This window comes from Phyllobates terribilis, unplaced genomic scaffold (assembly GCF_046119375.1).
Source record: "Phyllobates terribilis strain yellow unplaced genomic scaffold, ASM4611937v1 Scaffold_211__1_contigs__length_3443825, whole genome shotgun sequence".
Taxonomy (NCBI): Eukaryota; Metazoa; Chordata; class Amphibia; order Anura; family Dendrobatidae; genus Phyllobates; species Phyllobates terribilis.
In genome coordinates, this window is record NW_027362971.1 from 1,896,714 (window position 1) to 1,924,554 (window position 27,841).

Genomic DNA, 27,841 nt, shown 5'->3' on the forward strand with positions numbered 1-27,841 from the left:
AGGAATTTTTTTTTATTATTATTATTTTTGCATTTCCTTTAATATTTCCCAGCTAATTTAGAAACAAGATTCATTTTTTTTTTTTTTTTTTTTTTTTAATTTGTTGTGTTGCCACTTCAAGATACCATCATGTTGGAGACTTTATGAGGATCGGGTCACAATGTAGACATAATACGACATAACATCCTTATCGCCAATATCATGAAACGTCACGTCTGGTCCTGCTCCGGCTTTCTCTAAAAAGGAAAGTCGAGCGTCAGGATCTTCATCTGTGAGCTGAAGCAATTTTCCTCCGATCTGCAGAACTCGAAGCGCCTCCTGCACCAGTCTTTGTGCTTGTTCTGTTCCTGAGCGCAAGAGCGCGTCGGAGGTTCCTTTATCTAATACAAGCGATACGCTGCCAGACGGGACGTCGCGTAGATCCGTCACGTCACCTTCGATGTAGTCCAGACGAGAACCTCGATGCTCGGGAATAACAAGTCCTTGCATAAATTGATCTTTCATAGCAAGAACTGCAGGTTGTGACCGATCCACGCAGGAGATCAGTAGTGGAACAGAAGAGTCACGAAACAGACCAAGTCCAACATCGGAGGTGCCGCATCCCAGATCCAGCACATGCAATGGTTGCCCTGAGTGTTGCGTAGTGGGGGCCATCTCCTGTATAAGCGGGAGCAGAAGACCACGCAAGTCTTTATAGTTACAGAACCAGTCAAAATGCGATGCGTCCTTACTAGAGTAAATGTTATCCCACGTCAAGCTGCTGCCCATACTGTGACGAAGGCTATCTGCAAAATGAGATTAGAAAATATAATGTTACCAGCTAAAAAGATTGAGCACAGAATGACTGTTCAAACCTAACACAGGAGCGCGGTGCACCCTTGGTGTGGCCAAGTAATTCATTACCCCTTTCCACCTACGTTTTGGCATTTATCTCTTCTCCCCCTCTACCTTAATCGACAGTTCTGGCTTTACAGGAGCCAAAGGAGGGTAGATCTAAGTGTAAAGTGGGAAGCTGTCCTTGGTCATGCCAAGGGTGCACCGTGCACCTGTGCTAGGTTTGAACAGTTATTTTGGGCCAACACCCAGCATGCCCATTGATCATCTACTTGCAAATTCTCATAGTGTTCAAAGCTGGGACACCACAGCTTCAGACATGGTTGAATGACCAGTCTCAGATACTAGAGCTCAGGCTCCCAGTGACGTTAATAGGAGCGGTGCTGCATTACCCAAGCACAACTGCAATACGGTGTACAGCGTTCCACACAATGTTTACTTCTGCACACCGTGGGAACTTGCAAACAGCTGATCAGTGGTGGTCCCAGGTGTCGGACCCCATCGATCTGATATTGATGACCTACCTTAGAATTGGCCATCAGTACCAAAGTCTACGACAAACGCTCAAAATAGGTTACCAAAATAAAAGCAAAGCTGAAAATTTGTACCAACCTCCATGTATTCTGTCGCCATTTGTCCCAAATCTTTGCACTAGTGGCTTGCGCAGACATAATACCAGCATGCGATGAAGCCTGAACATCACAGGGAGCAACTGGTCTGTGGATCAAGGATATACAGTGCTCAGCATAAATGAGTACACCCAAACAGATTTGTCAAAAAACATTTAGAGCTTTCTTTCAAAATCAACATTTTCTATGGGATGCATACTACAAAATACTCCTACAAATGTAGAGCCATTGATAGCGCATCCAAAAAAGTAATTTTCCTAACATTCATTCAAGACCATGTGGCAAAAAGGAGTACACCCCAATAAAAGTCTTAGGAGCAAAGCCAAAGTTTAGACTACAAAATTATAATTAAAGTGGTTGTCCACTACTAGGACAACCCCTTCTCGATCTAAATGTTTGGCCCAGATAAAATAAAAAAGCCTATATTTACCTCCCGTGCCGGCGCTGTTCCAGTGGTCCCGGGGCTCTCGTGTGGTTGTTATTACAAGGGGCTGGTCTAGTAGTGGACAACCCCTTTAACAAGAATTCAACCACAGGTAAGTCGAATTATTCATTACACAGGTGACTATAACAGGGTGTTACTAAAAGAAAACCCCTTCCCATTTCATGCTGTCAACAATGGCACCACATGGAAGAGAAATGTCACAAGACCCGAGAAAGAAATTAATTTCTTTACCCAAAAAAAGGGAAAGGCTACAAGATGATCAGCAAAGATTTATCAGTCAGAATACTGGAGCAAAAAAGTGATACAAAAATGTAACAAAGATGGAACAGCAACCATCTCACAAATGTCCAAGCCGACCATGGACGTTAGCACTAGTGTTGAGCGAGCATGTTCTGTCCGAGTATGCTCGGGCCGAGCTCCGAGTATTTACAGCTGCTCGGTGATATGGTTGAATCGCTCCCGTGTGCATGATTTGCAACTGTGACAGTTTTATTACATGTGAGGAATGTCTAACAGTTGCAAATCATGCACACGGGAGCGATTCAACCATATCATCGAGCAGCTATAAATACGAGCAGCTATAAATACTTGGAGCTCGGCCCGAGCATACTCGGCAAAAGGGTTAATAGAACATACTCGCTCAACACTAGTTAGCACCTAAACAGGAGCGTCTTGCGAGCAGGGTGGAAGAAAGTCCACATGCAGGTTCATTGCAGTTAACTAAGGAAGTAGAAAGCCAAACGGGTGAGTGTTTACTGTGACGCAATACAACATACACCGCAGAGGAATGACATGCATGGGGTTTGTCCACGAAGAAAGCCCCTCCTAAACCCCATGCACAAAAAAAATTCAGCCTTCAATTTGTGAGGGCCTATGCTGATAAATATTAAGATTACCAGGACTCTATACTCTGGAGTCAGGAGACAAAGATACATGTTTTTGGAAATGATGTCTTCAAAACAAAACTATGGCATCACAAAGGTGAGGAGCACAAAAAAATGCATGTTGCCTACAGTGAAACATGGTGGTGGCAGTGTCCTTATGTGGGGCTGCTGGTGTCGGGAGCTACATTTCATTGATGCCATTATAAATTCACAGATGTGCTGCTCTCTCTTGAAAGAGAAGATGCTGCCAGTACTCTGTGCCCTTGGTAGACGTGCATTTTTCCAACATAATGATCCAAAACCCACATCTGTTGCATTTCTGAACAGGGTGAAAGTGATTCAGTGGCCAAGTGTCTCTTGATCTGAACCCAACCAAAGACCTATGGGTAAGTCTGAAAAGAGAAGTTGTCATCACTCTCCATCCAGGCTATGAAAGAGCTCGTTCTTGAACAATGGAAAAAGCTGTCACCAACTTGTTCATTCCGGCCTAGAAGACTGGGAGGCCATACAAAATACTAGATGTAGCTGGTTTTGATGTAGGCTGTAATCAGTTTTTTTGAATCAACTAATTTGAGTTAAAAATAAAGATTTTATAATGAAAGTTATATTAACCTTACTTTCATGTTTTGGGTTAAAAAAAAGTTCTATAAAACCCCACCTTATCAGTTTGGGAAATTGTTCTTGTGTTCAGTGAGATATTTATTTAAATCTTACTTTTGAAAGGGGGTGTACATACATTTTTCCATTCAGCTCTAAAAAGACTCAAATTGACACAATGTAGTAGGACAACACTATCCAATCAAGCAGTGGTCTCAGACCAAAGCTTCTCTAGATGTTAGCCTGAAAGAGTTACAGAATATTGGAGGCCGCCACCGCCCAAAATGAAACTAGTGTATTTTAAAAGGGGTTGTCCTGTCTTTGGATACAGTCACTTTATGTAACAGCAGATGTAATTCTCAGCATTTTCCAGTGTGAAAAGCGTGAGCGGCAAGTATACGCTTTCCATGCATGCGGTCACGTGCTGACTAGACGTGCATGGACTCACTCAATACAAGCCAATTGAGGTAAGTCGGACACATCTGGTCGGAATGTGCTTGGTTGTAATAGCGACAACCCCTTTAAGGCAGTATATTACACTCATGGCAGATACATATGAAACTCTCCAGTTTATATTTGTGCAAAACACACGATGAATAGGAGCATTCATTCCTTAGATCCTTGGTGAGGCAGCTTCACTATATTGTCATAACTGCACTAAGTGCTAGGGTAAAGAAGACTACTTTCATACAATTGAAGTTTAGCCAGGTTTTGAGGGTTTTTTTTTATGCTTTTAAAAGCAATATCAGAAATTTACCCATTTTTAAATCAGGTGTTTGTTACATATAAATGAAAAAAAAAAAAAAAAGTGTTTTAACAAGAGGATGATCTGTATTAAATTCTGAAACTTTCACACTAGCCACTGGCTCTATTTTAGTCATATGCTTCCTGTTCTTTCTGGAAGAGCTTTCAGCAGGCTCATTATCATCACAGGCAGGATTACAATAACCGGTAACACCTTTATATACAGCTGATAACTCAGGATCCAGCCATCATAGGTGATGTCACGCATCTGCTCCCCCTCCCTAATGACCATTGCACACACTCATTAGACACTGCAATACAAAAGATTGAGTCAGTCTATTCATTGCTGCTAATGTACATGTGCATGTCCTTAAAGAAAGAGAAGTACGAGTGTTGCAATAGCCCCAGTGACCAGTGTAAAAACTGCAAAATGACTGAATTTTAACATGGAAAGTGTCCAAAATACATAATATGGCGCAGTTAGTGAGTTTTTAGCTTTGATGGGCATGATTATTTTTATTGTGTGTTTAGCTACTGAAGGTCATGGGAAACAGCATATCAAGAGCATGATTTGGAAAAGGATATATGCACATGGCGTCTTTCAGGCACATTCGACCTTGAGGTTTAAAAAAAAAAAAAAAAAAAAAGTTGGAAAAGTCAAATACACTCCAGGAAAAAATACTGCCAGCAAATTTTTTAAAAGGTAGAAGCTGCTTACAAAATGCAGGTTTTGCTGCGTTTTAAAGATCCCAAAGTTCAGCTTTGCTTTCACCACCGAAGCATGAACACAGGTCAGCAATGCAAGACATGTGAAACAATAAAACTATTTTTTGAGAAAAAAAAAGGGCAATTTGATCAAATTATTTAGTGGAAAAAGATTGGTTTGAAAAATATAGTGATTATTCTGAACAAAAAAGTTCATGAAAAAATACACAATTACAAATTTAACAGCAGGTGGGGGTGAATTGGTCGGGAATAGTTTACCAAAGATATTGGCAGTACATTGAGTTTGTAGGACAGTGTTTACTTTCCACACTTTGGTCAGCCCTTGAGTTGATCAGGTATTGTTCAATCTCACACCTTGGTCAGCCAATGTTTACTTTTCACCTATCACTAAATTAAACTGTACTAGTCCTAACTGTCATTCCCAGGTGACGAGACCAAGACACTATGGTTTAAACTTGGGAAAAATTACAAAAATAAGTGTTTCACATACTACTGTACCTTCTTTTTTCACTAAAAGCAAAGTAAAAATCTATACCTGTGTTTTTTGCACTTATTCATTGCTTTCTATGGGTGAAAAACTGCTCAAAGAAGTGACATGCTTCAGTTTTCAAAAACAGCAGTTTTCCAATTCAGTAAAAAAAACAAACCAAAACAAAAAAAAACACCACAACAATGTGCTGAACATGTAGCACTATTCCAGACATTTGCCCTTTATCAGGGTTGTCAAATGACACGTTCAAAACGGCACAGTGGTGCCAACTCAGAATTTCCATTTTCTCCCAGATCACACATCCCTTTCAATATTTACAGCTATGGTATATAGGTTATTTTTAGGCAACGATCCTACCACAAGTATTTGGGGAGCTGTTAATGTTGCAGGTTTTCCGCACCTCTTTAGCAATTCAGGTCACTTTTTGTATGTAACGTTGTAAAATTCTTTGTTGGGTTGTCAGTATCAAAGAGAAACAAAATAAACATATACCCTGCAATTAAATTAAATGCAATAGTGCATAAAAATAACATGGGGGCCTTAGTAAAAAGTTTTTGAAGAAAAAAAAAAAAAGCGTAAACGCCATCCCACCACGACAAGGTGAACCCAAATCGAAATGGTCCCAACCTCTAGTATTAAAACCTTACCCATGTGTTGCGATACTGGCGTAGTACTGCTGGAAACCAGGAGCACAAGCAGGAACAGCAAGCAGTAGTAGAAGTTCTCGGAGATAGCAAGGAGTTGTAGGAAACAATCCGTAGATAAATTAGAACAGACTGGGTAAGAATGTTCAGGAGCTGGAGACTGAAGCCAAGCTAACAGCTAGACCAGGGGTCCTCAAACTTTTTAAACAGGGGGCCAGTTCACGGTCCCTCAGACCACTGGAGGGCCGGAATATAGTTTTAAAAAAAAAAAACTATGAACAAATTACTATGCACACTGCACATATCTTATTTTGTAGTAAAAAAAAACAATACAGGAACAAATACAATATTTAAAATGAAGAACAGGTAAAGTTAAATCAACCGGTATTTCAATAGGTAGATAACTGTACCCAATAGGCAGCATAGGTCCTCAATAGGCAGGTACAATAAAAAATAAATACAATTTGCACTTTAAGCGGTATTTCTGTTCTTTATTAGTGTGAGCGGTGCCTTCCACACACTATTTAGTGGATACTGGCTTTACTTCTCCAAATGTTCCCAATAGGCAGGCTGTTTCCCCCTTATAATGCCATATGCAGGCAGTTCCACCCCTTATAATGCCCCATGCAGCATGTCACCCCCCCCCCCCCCATATAATGCCACATGCAGGATATCACTCCCCTGTCTTTATAATGCCCCATGCAGCATGTCACCCCCATATAATGCCCCATGCAGCATGTCACCCCCCCATATAATACCACATGCAGCATGTCACCCCCCCATATAATGCCCCATGCAGGATCTCATCACCCCATATAATGCCCCATGCAGCATGTCACCCCCCCATATAATGCCACATGCAGGATATCACTCCTGTCTTTATAATGTCCCATGCAGCATGTCACCCCCCCATATAACGCCCCATGCAGCATGTCACCCCCCCCATATAATGCCACATGCAGGATATCACTCCCCTGTCTTTATAATGCCCCATGCAACATGTCACCCCCCCATATAATGGCCCATGCAGCATGTCACCCCCCCATATAATGGCCCATGCAGCATGTCACCCCCCCATATAATGGCCCATGCAGCATGTCATCCCCCCCATATAATGCCCCATGCAGGATATCACTCCCCTGTCTTTATAATGCCCCATGCAGCATGTCACCCCCCCATATAACGCCCCATGCAGCATGTCACCCCCCCCCCCATATAATGCCACATGCAAGATATCGCTCCCCTGTCTTTATAATGGCCCATGCAGCATGTCACCCCCCATATAATGGCCCATGCAGCATGTCACCCCCCCATATAATGCCCCATGCAGCATGTCACCCCCCCCATATAATGCCCCATGCAGCATGTCACCCCCCCCATATAATGCCCTATGCAGGATGTCACCCCCCATATAATGACCTATGCCTCCATACATTATAAAAATTAAAAAAAAAGAATCATACTCACCTCACTTGCTGCCGCTGCTCTACTCTGGTCTGGACTCCAGCGTCGCGGCGGCGTCGTCCCGCTCTGCGCTGCCTGTGACGGCACGGTGTAAAGACGTCACCGCACCCTCTGACCTGAGACGTCACAGGAAGCACAGAGCAGGAAGACAGCGGATCTGCGGAGGCACGGGGAGAGGCAAGTATCCACCTGCCGGGGCCCTGAGCAAGCGGGGGAGAAGGGCGGGCGCTGACACTGCTCCCCTCTCCTCCGCCCATAGCCCGGTGGGCCGGATAAAAGTCCTCCGCGGGCCGCGTGTGGCCTGCGGGCCGTAGTTTGAGGACCCCTGAGCTAGACCATACTCAAGCAATGAAAGATTTATCAGCTTTAAGTAGGCCAAAACAGGAAACAAGATGGATTCCATAGGTTCAGAATCCATTATCTTTGAAAAGGGCAATTGTAGAACACAACAGCAGCCTCCAGTGGTAAGGAGTGAAACTGCAGCACAATTATTAAAGTGAACAATAGAGGCCACTGGTGGTCAAACTGTAGAAGGCAACAGAATTCCTGACACCATGTGCCAATGATGTCCTGTGTGAATAAGGACTGAGTAGGACCATCACTGACGCATTGTAAGTTTTAAAACTAGAAGTTTGGACCATCCCAAATTTGGTTACACCTTGGTGCTGTTGGGATGGCTTTCATGTGGTTTGTTTTTTTCAATCAAAACAGAGTTTACCAAGTCCCCCATGTTATTTATAGGCACTATAGCTTTTACTCACAGCAGGGTATTTATTTTGTTTCTTTAAGTTTTGTCTGTTTAATGGTCAATGTGAACATGCTCCTATATTGCATACAGCTAGTTTTTTTCAGTTCAGTTTTTGTTTGATACTTCAGAGGTATTTGACAAAATAAAAAAAATGTGATAGATTACATTTTTGTAGTAGCATAAACCTTAAAAGCACATTAATTTTCTACATCTAATGCAATTCTATGGTGAAAACCTGTACGAAAACGCAGCGTTCCCGCAAGAGAAATTGACAGGTTGTGGATTTTAGGTCACATTACGCAGTGTTAAAAAAAAAAAAAAAAAAAAAAAAAACACCTTACACTTTGCTAGAACGGTAAAATGCTGAGTTTTGTGAACGTCTGTTGCCCCACAGCAGCATAAACTTGTGGTAGTTCAACCTTAAAGGGGTTATCAGGTCTAAAATGATAAGTCTGGTCTGCAGTCAGTGACAGCAGACCTATGAGTCCCAACAGAGCGCACACACTGCGCTGCAGGGATTCCCCATGATGTATGCCTTATACATACTCCCGGCCAGAACCCGTCTGGTGGGTGCGGCCTCGTTCCAAACACTTGTATGGAGTGAGGCAATGCCCCATCTAGTGACAGGGCTATGGCATTGAGTGAGGCCATGCCCACTGAAGAGTATGGAGCGAGGCTGCAGCCATGAGATGGGTTGTGGCTGGAGTGTGTTATGCATACATCACTGCAGTTGGACAGATTCACAAGTCTGCAATCACACAGTGACTGCAGACTTATAGATTTAGACTGGACAACCCCTTTAAAAAAAAAAGGTGCAATTACAGAATCTGCATGAATATTCAAGAACACTCATCTCTGATTATTAGCTGGTTTAAAAAAAAAAAAAAAGGATCACCAACAATCAGCAGCAAATCACACTGCTGTAAACAGGATGTGCTGTATGGGGACAGACTGGTCCCATCAATAGTTCTGTTCCCATCAGTCCTACATGATCTGTAACGAGTACCAATCAATTTGCAATTCATGGACTGGTGCACGATACTGGGCCACGATCAGCCTCATTTATCCTTTGTCATATTAGTAATCACTGCATGCAATACTTCAAGGAAACAAAAAGTGATAAAAGTTTGATACTATTCGTAAGTGGAAAAAATAAAAACCAGACCCTTTTTCTTAAAGGAAGCTTTATTAAAGATTAGTTTGTACAAGTATTTTAATACAGGATAAGGCAGATCAAAATTACAGTAATGACCAGTAAACCACCCATGTGGATGTGAAGGGGCCAAAAGCTTTCTTCTAGATTAGAGCAGGCCACAGCATGATACAAGTAGGAAGTTACACAAAACCAAGGGTTATTTCCTAACCTTCAACAGTATACAAACTATACACGTCCAGCCACAAGTGGTCAAATAAAGGGAGATTAGCATCTATTAAATAGAAATTCTCAATAGTTAAAGGGGTGTTCCCAACACGTTATGATACTATATAAGTGTCTGATGGGTTAAAAGGAAGGCCATCTAACTTCACAGTACCACCCCCCACCCAACTAACCCCCAGAGGCTCCCATAGAAGTAAGCAGAGCCCTGCATGCACAGTGCAAGTCAGCATTATGTGCAAGATTCATGGGTCCCAAAGATTGAACAGACATTTATCAGTTATTTACAGAAAGTCCTGTGGATAGGTCATAAGGGTCTAGGATGGGAATACTCCTTTAACCACTAAAACTTCTGCAAAATTTGTCAAGGAGTCAATTTGCCACACCTAGGTCACACGTACAAACCCCAAATCCTCTGTCTTCAGCGCAGATTCTGCATACAAGTCAGAATTTGTAGTCTTCCTAATAGCATAGTGCTGGTCCCCATTATTGGCACCCCTTCATTTTTTTCAGACTGTACAATATCTTCAGAAATAAATGGAAATGTACCAGTTATTTCCTCTGGATTTTTTTAGTGGTCCAAAGTATTCCAACAATAAAACTTTGAAACTGCAACATGGAAGTTGAAAAACAAAGAATAAACAGCACATGCAGCAATAAAGGCCCCCTAATTAATAGTTGCACACCCTTTGGTATTGCTGACAGCCTCCAAACATTTCTTGTAGCCATCTATAAGCTTCTTGCACTTCTCAGCTGCAATTTTCTCCCACTCTTCCTTTGCAGTTTGTTCCAGGCTCTTGAATGTTTGCAGGGTTCTTTCCCCAATCACAGATTTCCACTCACCCCAAAGATTTTCAATGGAATTGAGGTCAAAACTCATTGTTGACCATTTTAAAACAGTTCATTTTTTCCTTTTTCAACCATTCCGGTGTACTTTTGGATGTATGTTTTGGATCAGTGTCTTGCTGGATGATCCATGATCTTAAACTCAAACCAAGTTGTTACACTGGGTGGGACATTTCGCTCTACAATCTCTTGATAATTCTCTGATTTCATGATTCCTGTGATACAATCACAGCCTCCAGTACCAGATGCAGCATAGCAATCTCACAGCATTACGGCTCCTCCACCATGCTTAACTGTTGGTAAGGTGTTCTTTTCCTTATAAGCTTCATTGCGCCGTCTACAAACTATTGCTTTGCATTGCCAAAAAGCTCTATTCTTGTTTCAGCTGTCTACAATCCTTCTGAGAAAATGTTCTGTGGTTTATCAAGGTACTCTTTGGCAAATTTCTTTTCTTCAGCAATGGGTTCTTCCTTGGCCTTAATCCATAAAGTTCCGCTTGGTTAAGTGTGCGGCGTATGGTACTTCTTGAAACCATGACCCCAGACTGTTCCAGGCTGGCCTTCAGGTCTTTGGATGTTTGACGTGGTGTTTTTTCCACCATTCGTACCAACTTTCGAAGGCATCTCTTATCAATTTTCCGCTTTCTCCCACGTCCTGGGAGGTTCTGGACAGTTCCATAAGTGGTAAACTTCTTAATATCATTGCGCACTGTAGACACTGGGATATCAAGGTCTTTGGAGATGGCCTTATACCCTTTGGAGGTTTTGTGTTTGCTAATAATAGCAGTTCTGATGTTCTCGGATAGCTCCTTTGTCTTCGCCATGGTGACAGAGGGACAGGGCCTACCATGTGACTTTTTTAAAACAACAAAGTCATCATTCACTGGCTAATTCATGTCACACAGGCACCAACAATTAATCACAGGTGAATCTCTTGTGATTTACCACAGGCGAGTCAACATGTGTTGCCCTACTAAATTAATGTAAAGGGTGCCAATACCAGTGTCACAGCAAGCTTTAGGTTTTTCTATTTTTCCCTCCCATTGTTTTTTGGTTTTAAATTATTGCTTATCGTTTGATCTTTTGTATTTAACACAAGTGCTCTATACAAAAAACTTTCCCTCGATTCATTTTTTTCAGGAGATATTCCACATTATGTACTTAAACTTCATAGGTGGCAATAACGATGAGCAGGACTGTAGGTGATCTCCTGAAAGAAGCTGAAAAGAAGAGCACTGGTTAGAATACAAAGCACAAACAGACGACAACACGTGAAATCAAAAAGTGAGGATATCAGAGGGGTTGTCCATGACCAAGACCATAAACTTCCTTGGGGGGGGTCCAACATCTGGCACTCACATGGATCAGATGATATTAGGTCCAGCATCTGTGGATGTACGTTTTACAGAGCAGGAGCAGCACAGCCCTGGTCAGGGCACTTCCTCACACCCCAATGAATTGCTGATCAATGGGACTGTCAGGTGTTAGACCCCCCCCCACCGATCTGATCCTGAAAACTTCTCCTAAAGGCCCAGTCACACATAACGAGATCGCTAGCGAGATCGTTGATACTTCACGTTTTTTGTGAAGCAACAGCTATCTTGTTATGTCTGACAGGTAGCAACGATCAGGCCCCTGCTGTGAGATCGCTGATCGTTACAAAGCTTCCTGGACCATTCCTGGGTCATTGCGCTCCCGCTGGGCAGTGTGCATCGCTGTATGTGACACCTAACCAACGACCTCGTTAGCGATTCAGAACCGAGACACGTAGGCGTGCATAAATTGGACTTTTCCGCGCCCCTCGTCCCCAATTGGTGGTCGCTACAGCGTTCTCATTTTCCGCCGTGCATAAAGAAGGCAACAGAATAGCGATTCCATCCTTTGTTTCTGACCCCGTGCTGGATTGCAGCTCCTAGCAGAATTCTCCAGGCTGTTGATATCCGTTTATTCGACTGAGTCTTGATTTTGCGTAATTTTATGCACGCCTTTGTGACACAGTACAGTCCCTATCAAGGTGTGGATCGTTGAAATAGCTGCTGTGTGAAAGCGTCCCAACGACCACCGAGATTGTTCGTTAGATCGCTGGAGCGGCCGAAATCGTTGGGAAGTTCTGCATGTTTGACAGCTCCCCAGCGATCACGTAACGACGCTCCAGCGATCCCAAAACCGTGACGTAATAACGATCTCGCTAGCAATCTCGTTATGTGTGAAGGGGCCTTAAGGAGCGCTCGACTTCCATAGTGCACCGCTCCCTGCCAGCTCAGATTAGAGGCATCTTTGCATATCTGGCCCACACGGTGCTCTACCAGACACTGCAAGTAGAGACTTCCACAGTCTCAAAAGAGCACAGGGACAGGTCAGGAAGACTGGGAGATAATGGTGAGCTGCTGGCCAATTGTAGAGCAACCCCTCCAAGCTCTATATCAGCCTTGTAAGCGCCACTGTTGCTAGACTGCTAAGGCAGCCAAAGCCTAGGCAACAGTAAATTTAAGAAAAAAAATCCCTCTTGAGAATAGAGGGGGATTTTAAATTTTTTTTAAGTTGCTTAGATTTTTTGTTGCTGAGCCTATTGCAATTTTAACAATTTATGAGGAAATACTAAAAAGAATGAAAGGAAATAAAGAGAATGAACATATGCTTCTCCATATTTCTGGATCAAATTTATACAGAAGATTTCTTGTGCATCATGGAATATATGTAGATTACAGGGAAATGAACACATATCCCATGTAAACAGGTGTATATTATATTTAAAGCTTGATGGATGAGGAATGAACATGAAATAAATGCAGATAATAGGGGAATGAACCTATATGCCCTATGAACTGGTGTATATTATATTCCCTGTGCCTTGTAGATGGAGAATGAACATGAAATATATGTAGATTACAGGGAAATTGTTACACTAATGCTGGCGCCCCTGCATAGCCCTTCCTCCTCCATGAAGGAGCATGTCAGTGTCCATTGCCCAAGCTGTGTGGCATGGTTCTCGTCGTGGCTCCCAGCTGCCCATCTGTCATTCTGTGCACCACAGTTCCCGGAAGAGCGCAAAGTGCATGCACGCTCCCCAGTTCTCGAAGGGGCAACGTGCGCACCTGAAAGATGCTCCCAGCCAATGGTTGGTTGGCATCTTGTATAGAAGGCCCCCTTTCCAACACGAAGGTGCTTGAGTAACCCCTGTGGTTTCCCTACATAGTGTGAGAGTGCAACTGTTTGTTGCCAGGTCCTTGTGTGTGGCCAGGCCCCGAGCATGAACCCCTGCTCCTTGCGTGTGGCCAGGCCCCCGAGCATGGACCCCTGGTCCTTGCGTGTGGCCAGGCCCCCGAGCATGGACCCCTGGTCCTTGCGTGTGGCCAGGCCCCCGAGCATGGACCCCTGGTCCTTGCGTGTGGCCAGGCCCCCGAGCATGGACCCCTGGTCCTTGCGTGTGGCCAGGCCCCCGAGCATGGACCCCTGGTCCTTGCGTGTGGCCAGGCCCCCGAGCATGGACCCCTGGTCCTTGCGTGTGGCCAGGCCCCCGAGCATGGACCCCTGGTCCTTGCGTGTGGCCAGGCCCCCGAGCATGGACCCCTGGTCCTTGCGTGTGGCCAGGCCCCCGAGCATGGACCCCTGGTCCTTGCGTGTGGCCAGGCCCCCGAGCATGGACCCCTGGTCCTTGCGTGTGGCCAGGCCCCCGAGCATGAACCCCTGGTCCTTGCGTGTGGCCAGGCCCCCGAGCATGAACCCCTGGTCCTTGCGTGTGGCCAGGCCCCCGAGCATGAACCCCTGGTCCTTGCGTGTGGCCAGGCCCCCGAGCATGAACCCCTGGTCCTTGCGTGTGGCCAGGCCCCCGAGCATGAACCCCTGGTCCTTGCGTGTGGCCAGGCCCCCGAGCATGAACCCCTGGTCCTTGCGTGTGGCCAGGCCCCCGAGCATGAACCCCTGGTCCTTGCGTGTGGCCAGGCCCCCGAGCATGAACCCCTGGTCCTTGTGTGTGGCCAGGCCCTGAGCATGAACCCCTGGTCCTTGTGTGTGGCCAGGCCCTGAGCATTAATCCCTGGCCCTTGTGTGTGGCCAGGCCCTGAGCCTGAATTCCTGGTCCTTGTGTGTGGCCACGCCCTGAGCCTGAATCCCTGGTCCTTGTGTGTGGCCACGCCCTGAGCCTGAATCCCAGGTCCTTGTGTGTGGCCACGCCCTGAGCCTGAATCCCAGGTCCTTGTGTGTGGCCACGCCCTGAGCCTGAATCCCAGGTCCTTGTGTGTGGCCACGCCCTGAGCATGAATCCCTGGTCCTTGTGTGTGGCCACGCCCTGAGCATGAATCCCTGGTCCTTGAACATAAACATGGAGCTGGGTCAGCGGTGCCTGAAGCACTTCCCAAGACCTGTGTACCTATCCCAGTACTCAGTGTTGCCCGGACTGTATAGCCAGTATTCAAATACAGCCCTGTCTGAATATGTTTCAGTGTATAATCTGCCTGAGGATCCAGAACCAGTGTAGTCTGAATTGAGCTTGAGTTCATGTCAGTGTCTGCGTACCTGACCCCCGGGGTCAGCAGCTGCAGTACCGGGTACTGCATACGAGTCGTACCTGGCGCCTACCTGCAGCTCAAGCCGGACTCCACCATCAGGAGCTCTAGTGAAAACCAGATGGCTGATTAGCTACTCCCCTGCTAGATAAGCCTGGCCCGGGGCAACATGGGTCCATGAACCATGTGCACTACCTGCGTGTGTGACAGAAATGAACACATACCATATAAACCGGTACATATTGCATTCTCTGCTTGTTAGGTGGGGACTAAACTTTTAACACGTGCAAAGTGTTTTACATTACATTGTGTACCTACTGATCTCACTTTGTGAAAGTCTGTCAGGAGATTATTTTAGCCGTCTCAATGACTAGTTTATTTACTAAAACTTTTTTTTGTCAGAAGAGGCAGGGACGGCAGACAGGTGTGTAGTGCACGTGGTTCGTGGACCCACTGTGCCACGGGGCCCGGCTTGCCTAAGAGGGATGTTGCCAAGAGGCTACCAGGAGTTCACTGGAGCTCCTGATGGTGGAGTCAAGCTTGGTTGCGGGTAGCCACCAGGTACCACTCCTAGCCAGCCTCGTTACTGCATGCGCTGACCCCAGGGGTCAGGTACGCAGACATGGACTTGGGCTCCATTCAGACTAAGTTTTGGATCCTCTGGCAGAACAGTTACTGTCACAGAGACTCAGAAAGGACCAATTTGGAGACTGGTTGTAGCAGTCTGTATATATGGTGTACTCAGGAAATATAATATACACGTATGTGTCCATTCCCTTACTATCTATCTATCCATGTTCATTTCCCACCGTTCCTGTTTATATGGAATATGTGTTAATTCCCCTATTATCTACATATAGTTCATGTTCATTCCTCACCCATCAAGAATATACTATACACCTGTTTCTATGTGAGATGTGCTTATTCCCTGTAATCCACATATAATCTATATACTGCATGTTCATTTTATGTCCAAGATGCACAAGAAATCTATTACACCTCCATATTTGTGGATCTAAAAGTTATTAGGTTTATTTTTTTCTTCATTCTTTTTAGTACATCCCCAATTTATGACAAGATTAACCCCTTAATCTTAGTAGGGTAAAAGCCTTTAGTAACATCTGGTGACTGTCTCCAGCAGACTTAAGTTCCACCAGTCCTTGCCGATATCAGCAAATGTGTCTACACCAGCACATTAGGTGTTGTTACATAAGTCCTAATATGTAGTTACACACAAAAAATGAATTGATCATGGGACATTACTCCACCATTGCTCATAAAGTAGTGATCTACCTACATAACCCAGAATGCAGCCACCTACTACAACACCTGCATCAAGAACATAGGAGACGCCATGCCGGGCCCAAACACCAAGTGTCCCAGTGATTGAGGATAGAACCAGCCCAGGAGAAGAGCTGGCACCGAAGACATAGCACCGGAAATCATCTACCTCCGCACATAACACACAGGGGTACAGACAACACCCTGCATGCCAAGAAATGGAGGCAACAGCCCATCCCACATCCCTTCCGCCATCCGTCCCCTTTACCTGGCCCACCACGAAAATGAGAACGCGCGCTCGGACAGCGCTTATATACCCCGCCCACTTACTGACTCGTGATTGGCTATCGAAACTGAGTCTCGGAACGCAGGAGAAACCGGAAGTTGTTAGGCAAGGAGCGCACACGTGACAGCAGCATGGCTCCTGGAGGAAAGATCAACCGTCCGAAAACGGTATAAACCTCTCGGTTTTTTCCTAATACACATTGCTATCTGCGACAGCAGCAAGGGTTTGGGCGGGAGAGTTGCCCACACAAGAGCAAGGGGAAATGGAGGAGTTATCCTTATAGCAGCCAATCAGGAACTAGTTGTCATTATGCAGTGGCGTTTGGAAAAATAAAAGCCACAATCTGGTTGGCGGCTTTTGCTTTAATTCACTTTCTTTCCTATATCTTTAGGAAGTCTTCACCCCATAGCTAAAAAAGAAAACATGGCAGAACTCTGTTTATTGTTCCTCCTGCTTCCTAAAAACTGGAATGAGAAGCGTTCAAAAAGTTGGTGCCCATGAAAACGTGTGAAAAAAAAAAAGTCTTCCAACAGCGGATTTAGTGCTAACTTTTTTTTATTTTTTTAAAGTTATGATGAAGAATACGGCGCTATGAACACATGTTTTGCTGTTTTTCTTTGCAAAATTTTGCTGCCTGTATGATGCAGGTTAAACAATTATATTTTACGCACTTTAAAAAGGTGGCAATGAATAATCCAAGTCATCCTACAAAAAATAATTAAAACAAGCCCTTATGGTTTGTGCAGACGGCCGGACTTTTGGTCTGAGTGCAATCTGACAAATCATCAGATTGCACTCGGTGGGCCATGCAAGTCAAGAAAATCAGACCACACTCGGATGAAATCTGAGTGCTGCGCAATTTTCATTATACAAGAAAAAAAAATTGCAGTCTTGGTGAGTGCTGCCAATGAGGAGGAGAGCGTGGCTAGAACCAGGTATTTATTCAGACAATGCGTTTCGGGGCCGATCCGGCTCCTTCATCAGGTTTCTCAAGAAAATTGGACTGCGTTCAGATGAAATCTGAGTGCCGTCTGATTTTCACAGACTGACAGAATGGAGAAATGCTGTTTTTCTTCTCCGCATCTGAGAGAATCTGCTCAGAGTGTGATTAGCATAGTTGTTCCTATTTTCTTGGATGAGAGAATATACACTGGTGTATCACCAGCCTCACACTGCTCCATCAAGAGGAAAATAAAAAGTTGTTACCTGGACTATATCCATTTTCATAAACTTTTAAGCCGCTTTTGCCTTTTGATGATGTTTTAGAAGAATAAAAAAATAAAAAAAAGCTCTCTTTTTCTGGTATTTGGCAAAACCTAATTGACACAGTCATGTGCGGATTACATGTGTTTTTTACTTGTGGATTTTTTGCACCTAATTTAAGTCTATAGGAAAGATCCACACTTACGACTAAGCGTACATTGACATGTTGCGCATTTGAAACACGTGCCGCAGGTCAGTTCATGCTGAGTAATATATAAAAAAAAAAAAAAAAAAAAAAAAAGCACAGTGGGCAGGAGATTTCTATAAATCTTATCCACATTGCTGGAACTGTAAGATGCTGCGTTTTTGATGCAGCGTCAAAAACACACACAGAGCCGGCGATTGAATTTCAAGTGTTCTCTAGAACTGGTGATCTCTTAAATGGGACATGTCACAATTCCAATATTGGGGGAAACCTGGTGCATGCAGAAGTGCTACAGTGGTCAGTACCCCCAATAAACGGAACATTGATTATTCACAAGACAGGGGTTTACGACCAAATGTTGTTCGTCCCTGCCTACCCTATAAAAACCCTGGGCAAACACAGACAGATCAACGTTCACTTAATAGCAGCTGGACTGTTCAAAACAAACTATGGCATCACAAATGTGAGGAGCACAAAGAAATGCATGGTGCCTCCAGTAAAACATGGTGGTGGCAGTATCCTTCTGTGGGGCTGCACAAGTGCTTGTGTCGGGAGCTACACTTTTAAGAGGTCGTTGTTGAAGAATGGAAAAAGATAGATATTACATTATGTCACCAACCTGTTCATTCCGGCCTAGAAGACTGGGAGGTCATACAAAATACTAGATGTAGTTGTTTTTGGTGTGGGGTTTATTATATACATTTAAATGAAAAAAGGCTTTTTTTTCCCCCCCATAGGATGATCTGTATTTACCCCTTTACCACCTTGGGTTTTTGCATTTTTGTTTTTTGCTCCCCTCTTCCCCAGAGCCATAACTTTTTTTATTTTTCGGTCAATATGGCGATGTGAGGGCTTGTTTTGTTTTTTTTTTGCTGGGCAAGTTGTACTTTTGAATGATACCATTGGTTACCATATTGTGCAGTGGAAAACCAAATTAAAAAATGTGGTGAGATTGCAAAAAAAAAAAAAAGAAAAAAAGTGTGCAATTCCACAATTTTATTTTATTTTTTTAACCATGTCCACTAGATGCTAAAACTGACCTGCCATTATGATTCTCCAGGTCATCTAGAGTTTGTAGATACCAAAGACGTATAGCCTCTTTATTTAAAGCGGTGAGAAAAAACAAAACAAAAAAAAAAACAAAAACAACCACACACCATTTTCAAAGACCCATAGTGTCTTTATTTCTTGGGATCTGGGGCCAGGTAAGAGCTTATTTTTTTTTGCACTCCGAGCTGGTGTTTTTATTGATGCCATATTAGGGTAGATAGCATGATTTGATCGCCTGTATTGCCATGTTGCAGAGATCACTTTTTTTTTCTCGTTACGCTGCTTACCAATCGGATCAATTATTTGTTTTATATTGATAAATCGAGCGTTTCTGAACGCAGCGATGCCGAAATGTGTGTATATTTGATTTTTTTATTATTGTTTTATTTTGAATGGGGCGGATTTGAACTTTTATATTTTAATATTTTTTTTTTTTTTTTTTTTAAATTTACGTTACACTTGCTTCAATAGCTTCCTCAGGGGACTTGAAGCTGCGATCATCTGATCGCCTGTGTTACACCTAGCAGGGCTTCAGCCCTGCTGCATGTAGCAAACAGTCATAAGTTACTTACGGGTAACAGGATTTTTCGGAGACCATGACAGCACCACGAGGACTCCCACCAAGGACCGGAAACCTACAGGCTTAAAAGGGGCAGCCCTCTCTCTCACCTCAGTTTGGATTACAGAGCATTGAGAGGACCACCAGGTTAGTAGACATAGCAAACAACCATAAAAATAATATTTTTATACAACACTACGTGAGAAAAACTTTAATAAATGAGGAGTGCTCCCATAAAGTGAAGGGAGGGAATATAAGGGTGCTGTCATGGTCTCCGAAAAATCCCGTTACCGGTAAGCAACTTATAACTATCGGTCGACCATGACAGCACCACGAGAGAATTACAGAGATGAAGTCTAGGGAGGGACCACAGCCTCGAGCACCCTTCTCCCAAATGTGAGGTCAGATAAAACACCCAAATCCAGTCTATAGCGCCTATAGAAAGTAGACTGAGAAGACCAGGTAGCAGCCTTACATATGTCTTTCATCGAGACACCCGTCTTCTCCGCCCACAAGGTCGCCACTGCTCGTGTAGAGTGAACCTTCAACCCCTGTGGCGCTTCCTCACCGCTGGAGGCATAGGCTAGAGTAATAGCCTCCCTGATCCACCTAGCTATGGTGGACTTAGCAACCTTAAGCTCCTTTCTAACCCCTTGGTAGGAGATAGTTCTTAGTTTCTTTCCTGAAAGCCTGGGTAACCGAAAGGTACCTAATCACACATCTCCTTACATCTAAGGTATGGAATTCTGCCTCTTTTTGGTTACTTAGATTAGGACAGAACGAGGGTAGGATTATTTCTTGGAGTCTATGGAAACGGGAAACTACTTTAGGGAGATATGCTGGGTCAGTTTTAAGAATTATTCTATCGTCCAGGATCTGAGTGGAAGGTGAAGCTGAAGACAGAGCCTGGATATCACTGATCCTCCTAGCTGATGTTAGAGCTATTAGAACTGCTGTTTTAAAGAGAGATGGACTTAAGGGTTGCTGAATCTATTGGTTCAAATCGTGAACCAGTTAATGCTTTTAGAACTAAATTTAGATCCCAGGGTACTAAACTGCTTTTGATAACATGCCTGGATCTAAACACAGCTTTGATAAAGCAAGAAATCCAGTAATTTCCTGCCAAGTCACAGTTATATAGGGCACCCAAGGCAGAGACTTGGACTTTAAGGGTACTTGTTGCCAACCCAAACTCGAGGCCCTTCTGTAAAAACTCTAAAATTTTACCAATTGGTGCCCCCTCACCAACTGTAGAACCAGAAAAAGAAAAAAAAATTCCAAGTTCTAGCGTAAATCCTAGTAGTGACAGGTTTTCTACTACGCATTAGTGTAGCAACTAGGTCTCAGGAGAATCCTTTGCGTTCTAACAGAGACCTCAAGTTCCACACCGTCAAGTGGAGGCCAGGAGCTTGAGGATGGACTATTGGACCCTGGCCGAGGAGATCCGGAATCTCGGGCAGGACCCAAGGATCGGAGATGGACATGTTCCTCAGGCATGAGATCCAGGGCCTCCTGGGCCAAAAGGGGGTGACCAGAAGGACCCTCGCCTTGTCTTCTCTGATCTTTCTTAGGACCATGGGAAGAAGATTCAATGGGGGAAAGGCATAGGCCAGGCTGAAATCCCTAGTTACTTGGAGCGTCCACTGCTAGGGGGTTTTCTCTGGGATTTAGGGAGCAAAAGAGCGCAGTCTTTCTATTTAGTCTTGTGGCAAAGATCTACCACCGGAAGCCCCCATCTTCGGACTATTTGGGAAAAAAAAATGTCCTGCTTTAGTTCCCATTCGTCCTGCCTCAGAATAACAGCTTAAGTAGTCTGCCTTTGTTTTCTTTTCCTTTGATGTGGAGGGCCGTTAAGGAAAGGAGATGGCATTCCGAAATCTGAAAAAGATCCGTCACTCAGTGAACCTGAACGTGTACCCCCCTGATGGTTCACATAAGCTACCGCTATCCTATTATCTGAAAGGATCTTAACGTTTTTATCATGAAGGAAAGGCAAGAAGTGATTAATCACTTTATCCACTGCTAGAAGTTCTTTAGTGTTGGAGGAAAGACCATTATCAGCATCTGACCAGGACCCCTGGGCCACCATATCCCCCAGATAGGCCCCCCACTCACAGAAGCTTGCATCAGTTGCAGTTATCTTAGTGACTCTAAACACCCAGGGAACTCCTCGTGATAGGTTTGCCTTGTTCACCCACAACTGCAAGGACTCAACTGATTGGGGTGACAAGGACATTCATCCTTCTAAGTACCCATTTAACAAAACCTCATTATGTAGAACGTCCCACTGTAGAACCCTGGAGTGGTATTGTGCCCACAGAACCCCAGGAAGACAAGATGACCGGGTTTGATAATGCTTTCCCTACTAAAGTTTTAACCTTTTGTTTTTTGGCTTCCGCGAGGAAACATACTTGAAGGTCTGAATCCAGCATAATACCCAAAAACTGCTGTATTTTTGAAGGCACGACCCTAGATTTTTCTAGATTCAGGATCCAGCCCAGACTTTCTAAGATGGAGGATACTAATTTTAGGTGATTATCACATTGGGAGGCTTAGTCTTCAACTATCAAGAAATCATCCAGGTAAGGGATAATTAAAATGTTATGTTCCCCAACATGAGTCATGACCTCCGCTATAACCTTAGTAAATATCCGGGGGGGGGGGGGGGGGGCTATGGCGAGACCGAACGGTAGGGCTCTAAACTGGAAATGTTTAACTTCTCCATCTATGATCAAAGCTACCATAAGGCATTTCTGGAAATACATATGTATAGGTACATGGTAATAGGAGTCTTAAATCTAACACTACCATGTAACAGCCTGAAAAAAGTAACTTTGTTGATTTAACAGATTCCATTTTAAAAGGTGGAAATTATCAAAAACTTATTACAGGCTTTTAAGTTAATGATGCACCTAAATGAACCGTAAGGCTTAGAAACCAAAGAGGCAAGTAGACTCCTAGCCCCTTTTCTGCTGCTGGGACTTCCACTAGGACCGCTTTAAGACCCAAGTCCAGGACTTCCACTTGCAGGGCAGTCTGCTCCAATACTGAGGAACCGATTGGGGTCAAGATGAATCTCCCACGAGGAAGCTGCCGAAACTCGAACCTCAGACCCAAACCTACCAGATCAAGGATCCAGTTACTAGCAGAAAATTTTTTGTCCAGGCAGGTAAGAAGCCCAACAGCCTCCCCCCTACCTGGGCTGCGAGTCATGTACTCTGTTTCCGGGGACCTAGGTTAGAAGGAGAAGAGCCGAATAGGAGCCCTCTACCTTTCGGTCTGCGGTCTTCCCATTTTTTCCTGACCCTTCTGTGGTCTTTCGTAGAAAACTTCTTCTTCTATGGAAAGGACGTTTATAAGCGGGAACAGGCAAGCTAGGGAACCCTTACTTTTTGTCACTAGCGTTATCCAGAATCTCATCCAGAACAGGCCCAAAAAGATGCTCTCCTTCACATGGTATAGTACAGAGTCTCGTTCTTGCCTGAATATCACCTGGCCAACATTTAAGCCACAGGGCTCTACGGGCTGCGTTGGACATGGCGGCTGACCTTGCTGCCAATCTGACTGAATCCGTAGAGGCATCCGCCAGGAAGACTGCTGCCCCCTCTAAGAGTGACATATCTGAAAATCTTTCCTGGGGGGCGTTATTCTTCATATGGGATTCAAGTTGGTCCAGCCATAGGGATCTGGCGGTACAAGTAGTGGCAACCACCGGTTTTAAGGCCCCCCGCAGACGTTTCCCAGGTCCCTTTGAGAAAGGCGTCAGCTTTCCTATCCAAAGGGTCCTTAAGAGCTCCCATATCATCAAAGGGGAGAGACGATTGTCTAGATGCCTTAGCTATGGCCACATCTATTTTTGGGGCTCTCGCAGGAGGAAGAAACTGAGTCTTCAAAGGGGCATTTCCTCTTAAAGAAAGGAGGGAGAACACCCATTCTCTACGTATCAAATCCTGAAGTTTATCGTTAAAGGGAAAGCTTTTCCTTTGCCCCAGCCCCCTGAACATTACGTCCTGGACTGATTTCTCTGGTCTGGCATCTGTAATACCCATGGTTGAACAAACCGCTTTAATCAAGCCATCAACTCAATTAAGTTGGAAACAATGCTGACCCGCAGCACTCTGAGGAACTGGATGATGAAGAGGCCGAGTTGTCCGAGTCCAACTCATAAGCCGACGACAAGGAGTCATTAGGGGCTAGGGAGATCTCACAGTCTGTATCCACCTTTCCCTTAGCCTTTTTAGAGAGGATTTTACCAATTTCAGACTTGACCAAGGTTTTCAATCCTGAGCCCAAACTAGGGGTCTCATCTGCTAGCGTCTGATTTATACAGGACTGACAATTTTTTGGGATACGAGTCAGGAAGGATGGTGTTACACAATGCACATTGAAAATACTTGGTCTTGGAGGCACACTTCTTCCCCTATTAATAACAGAAGGGGAGAAGGGATACTCCATTACTAAGTGAACTTTCTCGAAGATCACTTACCTAGGCGGCTCAAAAGGCTGGTACCGGTTTGGAGGAAAGACCTTTCTCAGCCGGGGGACCTTCCGTGGAGGCTGCAGATTCATCCATCCTGCTGGAGCTGTGATGACTGGACTTTGACGCCGAACCTAGTTTTCCTGAGGACCGGGCATTACACCTTTTGAACCTCCCCAAACAGCCGCTGAGATGGTGAAGATGGTGAGCAGCAGCAAGTTCAGAAGCCACCATCAGTCTCCATGATAGAGAAGTAAAGCAGGGAAGCCAGTTAAATAGCACCTGTTCCACCCTTCCCTCAACAACCCGTTTTAAAATTATATATCCTCTTTTCCCCGCCCCCTCAGGGACAGCACCACGGTTAATACCGCACTTACAATTTAGATGCACGTCACCGGCGCCCGCACGAGCCCAGAGGACGCTGGGATGTTTCAGCAGTCGCCACTCCAGGTAGGCTCTGCTGAACCGACGGGGCCGCTTCCCCAGACTGGGGCACAGCCCCACAGAATATCCAGAGCGCCATCCTCCACCGGGTGTTGATGGGAATGACACACCACGCAACCCACCATCCACTTTAGGGCATTCGTGGGCTTGCCACCCCGGATACGGGCACAGTCCCACTGCAGTCAGGATCAGTCCAGGGGCAGCCCCCCCCTCAGATAGGGGCACAGACCTGGCTGTAGTAGATGACAGGGCTGCCACCCCAGATAGGGGCACAGCACCCGCTATCCAGTGTAAGGATGCTGTGCATTCCCCAGATAGGGGTGCACCCGCATATCTGACACTGTAGCTGCAGATCCCAGATAGGGGCGCTGCTCAACAGCTGTCGCCAAATACAACACAACACATGTCTTCCATGAGCCTGCTATAGACCCCCCCCCTCCCACCCCATCAAGGACAGGAAACCAAACTGAGGCAAGAGAGAGGGCCGCCCCTTTTAAGCCTGTAGGTTTCCTGTCCTTGGTGGGCAGATCCCCTGTCTCGTGGTGCCGTCATGGTCGACCGATAAATTCTCACTTGCTATGAGCAGACTGCTGGGTGGCACTCATAGCATCCTGGCAATGACAACTGCAGGGGTCTCCTGCAGACCCCAGGCTGTCATGCCAACCCACGGTCATGTGACTCAGGTGCAGATGGGTGGGATTAGCAACGTGCAGCCATTTTAAATGCCACTGTTGGAGATTGACAGCAGCATTTAACATGTTAACTGCGCGTGGATCATGATTCCACCCGTGACTGATCAGATCAGTTGTCATGTGGACAGAGCCCGCATGGCATGCAGGGATATGACCTTGGATATACTTAAGGTCATACAAAAAATAATTCGGCAACTTTCACTCTGGCCACTGGCTCTATTTCAGTGAGACAGTTCCTGTCCCTTCAGAAAGTTTTCAGAAGGCTCATCATCACAGGCAGGGGGTTATGACGTGTCGTACTATTAAGGCACATGTCTTAAAGGGGTTGTCCTGTCTAAATTGATAGGTCTACTGTGCGCAGCAGGGGTTTGCTGGTTTGGGCTGCAGACTTATCAATTTAGAATAGACAACCCCTTTAATGTGCAATTACACAGAATCTATGTGAATATTTATGAACATCCATTTTAGATTATTGGTCTGCTTAAAACATAAAAAAAAAAAAAACACAATCACATCACACTGCTGTAAACAGGATGTGCTGCCGATAACATTACGCTGTATGGGGACAGAATGATCACATCAATAGTTCTGTTCCCATCAGTCCTCCGTGGCCTGTAACGAGTACCAATCAATTTGCAATCCATGGAATGGTGCACGATACTGGGCCACGATCAGCCCCATTTATCCTTTGTCATTAGTAATCACCACATGCAATCTTAAGGGAAAAGAAAAAAAAAGTGTGATAAAAGGTTCAAACTATTTGTAAGTGGAAAAAATAAAAAAAAACAGACTTTTCTTTCAAGAAGCTTTATTGAAGACCAGTTTTTACAAGTCTTTCAATACAGGAGAAGGCAGAGCAAAGTTAATAACCAGTATACCACCCATGGGGATGTGAAGCTTAGAGCAGGCCACTGCATGATACAAGTAGTAAGTTACACAATCCCAAGGGCCATTTCTTAAGGATGCTTTCACATTGCATTTAGGCACATGTTCAGTGCGTCCAACCACCCTCCTGCTGTTGGCACCACTATAGCCCATGACCCCGTCGGTGCATACATTTTGCAGGGGGGGGGGGGTTCAGATGCAAGCGCCGACAAGACCATTGAATCGGTGCCTAAACGCATTGTAAAAGCACAGTAGCCAAACTATACACATCCAGCCACAAGTGGTCAAATAAAGCGAGCTTAGCAGGTTAATATTCAATTTTCTTGTCAATAAAGGGGTGTCCCCTACTCAATTACGATATGATACCATATAAGTCTGATCGGTTAAAAGGACGGCCATTTATCTCAGCACCATGGCCCAATCTGCTGCACCTATAACTAATTCGCTTCAGAAAAGTGCAAGACAGCATTATGTGCAAGATGCATGGGTCCCAGAGATGGAACCAACATTCATCAGATATTTAAAGAAAGTCCAGTGGATGTCATAAGGGTCTAGAATGGGAATACCCTTTAACCTCTAGAACTGCAACACCACTTGTCAACGAGTCCATTCATCACACCTAGGTCACACGTAGAAACCCCAAATACTCAGTCTTCAGCGCAGATTCTGCGCACACCTGTATTTGTAGTGTTGATAGTAGTATAGGTGATCTGAAAAAAAACAGCGCGGGTTAGAATACAAAGCACAAAGACGATAGCACGCGAGGACATTACAGGGGTTGAACATGACAGAGACACTAAACTTCCTTGGGGTACATCTAATCTCAGATTGGGGGGGGGGTCCAACACCTGGCACTCACATGGATCAGATGATATCAGGTCCTGCATCGGTGGATATACAGTTTATAGAGCTGGAACAGCACAGCCCTGGTCACTGCTCTTCCTCAGGCCTCAAGAATTTCTGATCAGTGGGACTATCAGGTGTTAGACCTCCACCTATGGGACACAGACCACTTCCACCTAAAGAGCTCTTCACTTCCATAGTGCAACGCCCCCTGCCAGCTCAGAGGCATCTTTGCATATCTGGCCCACACTGCTCTTACAGATACTGCAAGTAGAGCCTTCTACAGTATCAAGAGCACAGGGACAGGTCAGGAAGAGTGGGAGATAATAGTATGCTGCTGGCTAACAGTACAGCAACCCCTCCAAGCTCTATATTAGCCTTGTAAGCTGCCCACTTACATTAAATTTTAAAAAATACTTCAAAGAATGGAGGGGGATTTTAAACAATTTTTTATTTTTTGCAATTTTAACCATTGACAAGATTACCCTTTAGTCTTAGTAAAGGATAAAAGCCTTTGAGGGTTGTCCCCAGCAGAAAATTCCACCAGTCCCTGCAGAGGTCAGGCCCATGGAGTAAATGTCTACACCAGCACATTAGGTGTTGTTACATAAGGCTTAATATTATGTAGTTACATAAAAATATATTGATCATGGGATATTACTGCACCATTGCTCATAAAGTAATGATCTACCTACATAACCCAGAATGCAGCCACCTACTACAACACCTGCATCAAGAACATAGGAGACGCCATGCCGGGCCCAAACACCAAGTGTCCCAGTGATTGAGGATAGAACCAGCCCAGGAGAAGAGCTGGCACCGAAGACATAGCACCGGAAATCATCTACCTCCGCACATAACACACAGGGGTACAGACAACACCCTGCATGCCAAGAAATGGAGGCAACAGCCCATCCTACATCCCTTCCGCCATCTATCCCCCTTACCTGGCCCACCACGAAGAGAAGGACGCACGTTCGGACAGC

The 27,841-nt window shown here is 44.8% G+C and overlaps 1 protein-coding gene and 2 non-coding genes across 7 annotated transcripts; all 3 read right to left on the reverse strand.

The window, feature by feature from the left end:
• Positions 1–27,815, reverse strand: LOC141213733 (citrate synthase-lysine N-methyltransferase CSKMT, mitochondrial-like). Of its 5 annotated transcripts, XM_073665323.1 has the most exons (4): positions 27,803–27,815; positions 26,689–26,722; positions 1,447–1,551; positions 1–785 (listed from the first exon to the last, which is right to left on the reverse strand). In XM_073665323.1, exons 3-4 carry the CDS (start codon positions 1,532–1,534, stop codon positions 142–144), a joined length of 732 nt encoding a protein of 243 aa, XP_073521424.1. In that variant the 5' UTR covers positions 1,535–1,551; positions 26,689–26,722; positions 27,803–27,815; the 3' UTR covers positions 1–141. The 5 variants fall into 5 exon arrangements, 4 of the variants coding, with proteins under 4 accessions (XP_073521424.1, XP_073521425.1, XP_073521426.1 ...); XM_073665324.1 differs by lacking the exon at positions 26,689–26,722 and having other exon boundaries at positions 27,803–27,811; XM_073665325.1 differs by lacking the exons at positions 26,689–26,722; positions 27,803–27,815 and adding an exon at positions 16,260–16,460.
• On the reverse strand, positions 16,303–16,436 carry LOC141213748 (small nucleolar RNA SNORA57). Its single transcript, XR_012283091.1, has one exon. It is a non-coding gene; the product is annotated as a small nucleolar RNA SNORA57 (small nucleolar RNA).
• LOC141213749 (small nucleolar RNA SNORA57) lies at positions 27,626–27,759 on the reverse strand. The gene has a single exon (XR_012283092.1). It is a non-coding gene; the product is annotated as a small nucleolar RNA SNORA57 (small nucleolar RNA).
• Positions 27,816–27,841: the final 26 nt, after the last annotated feature.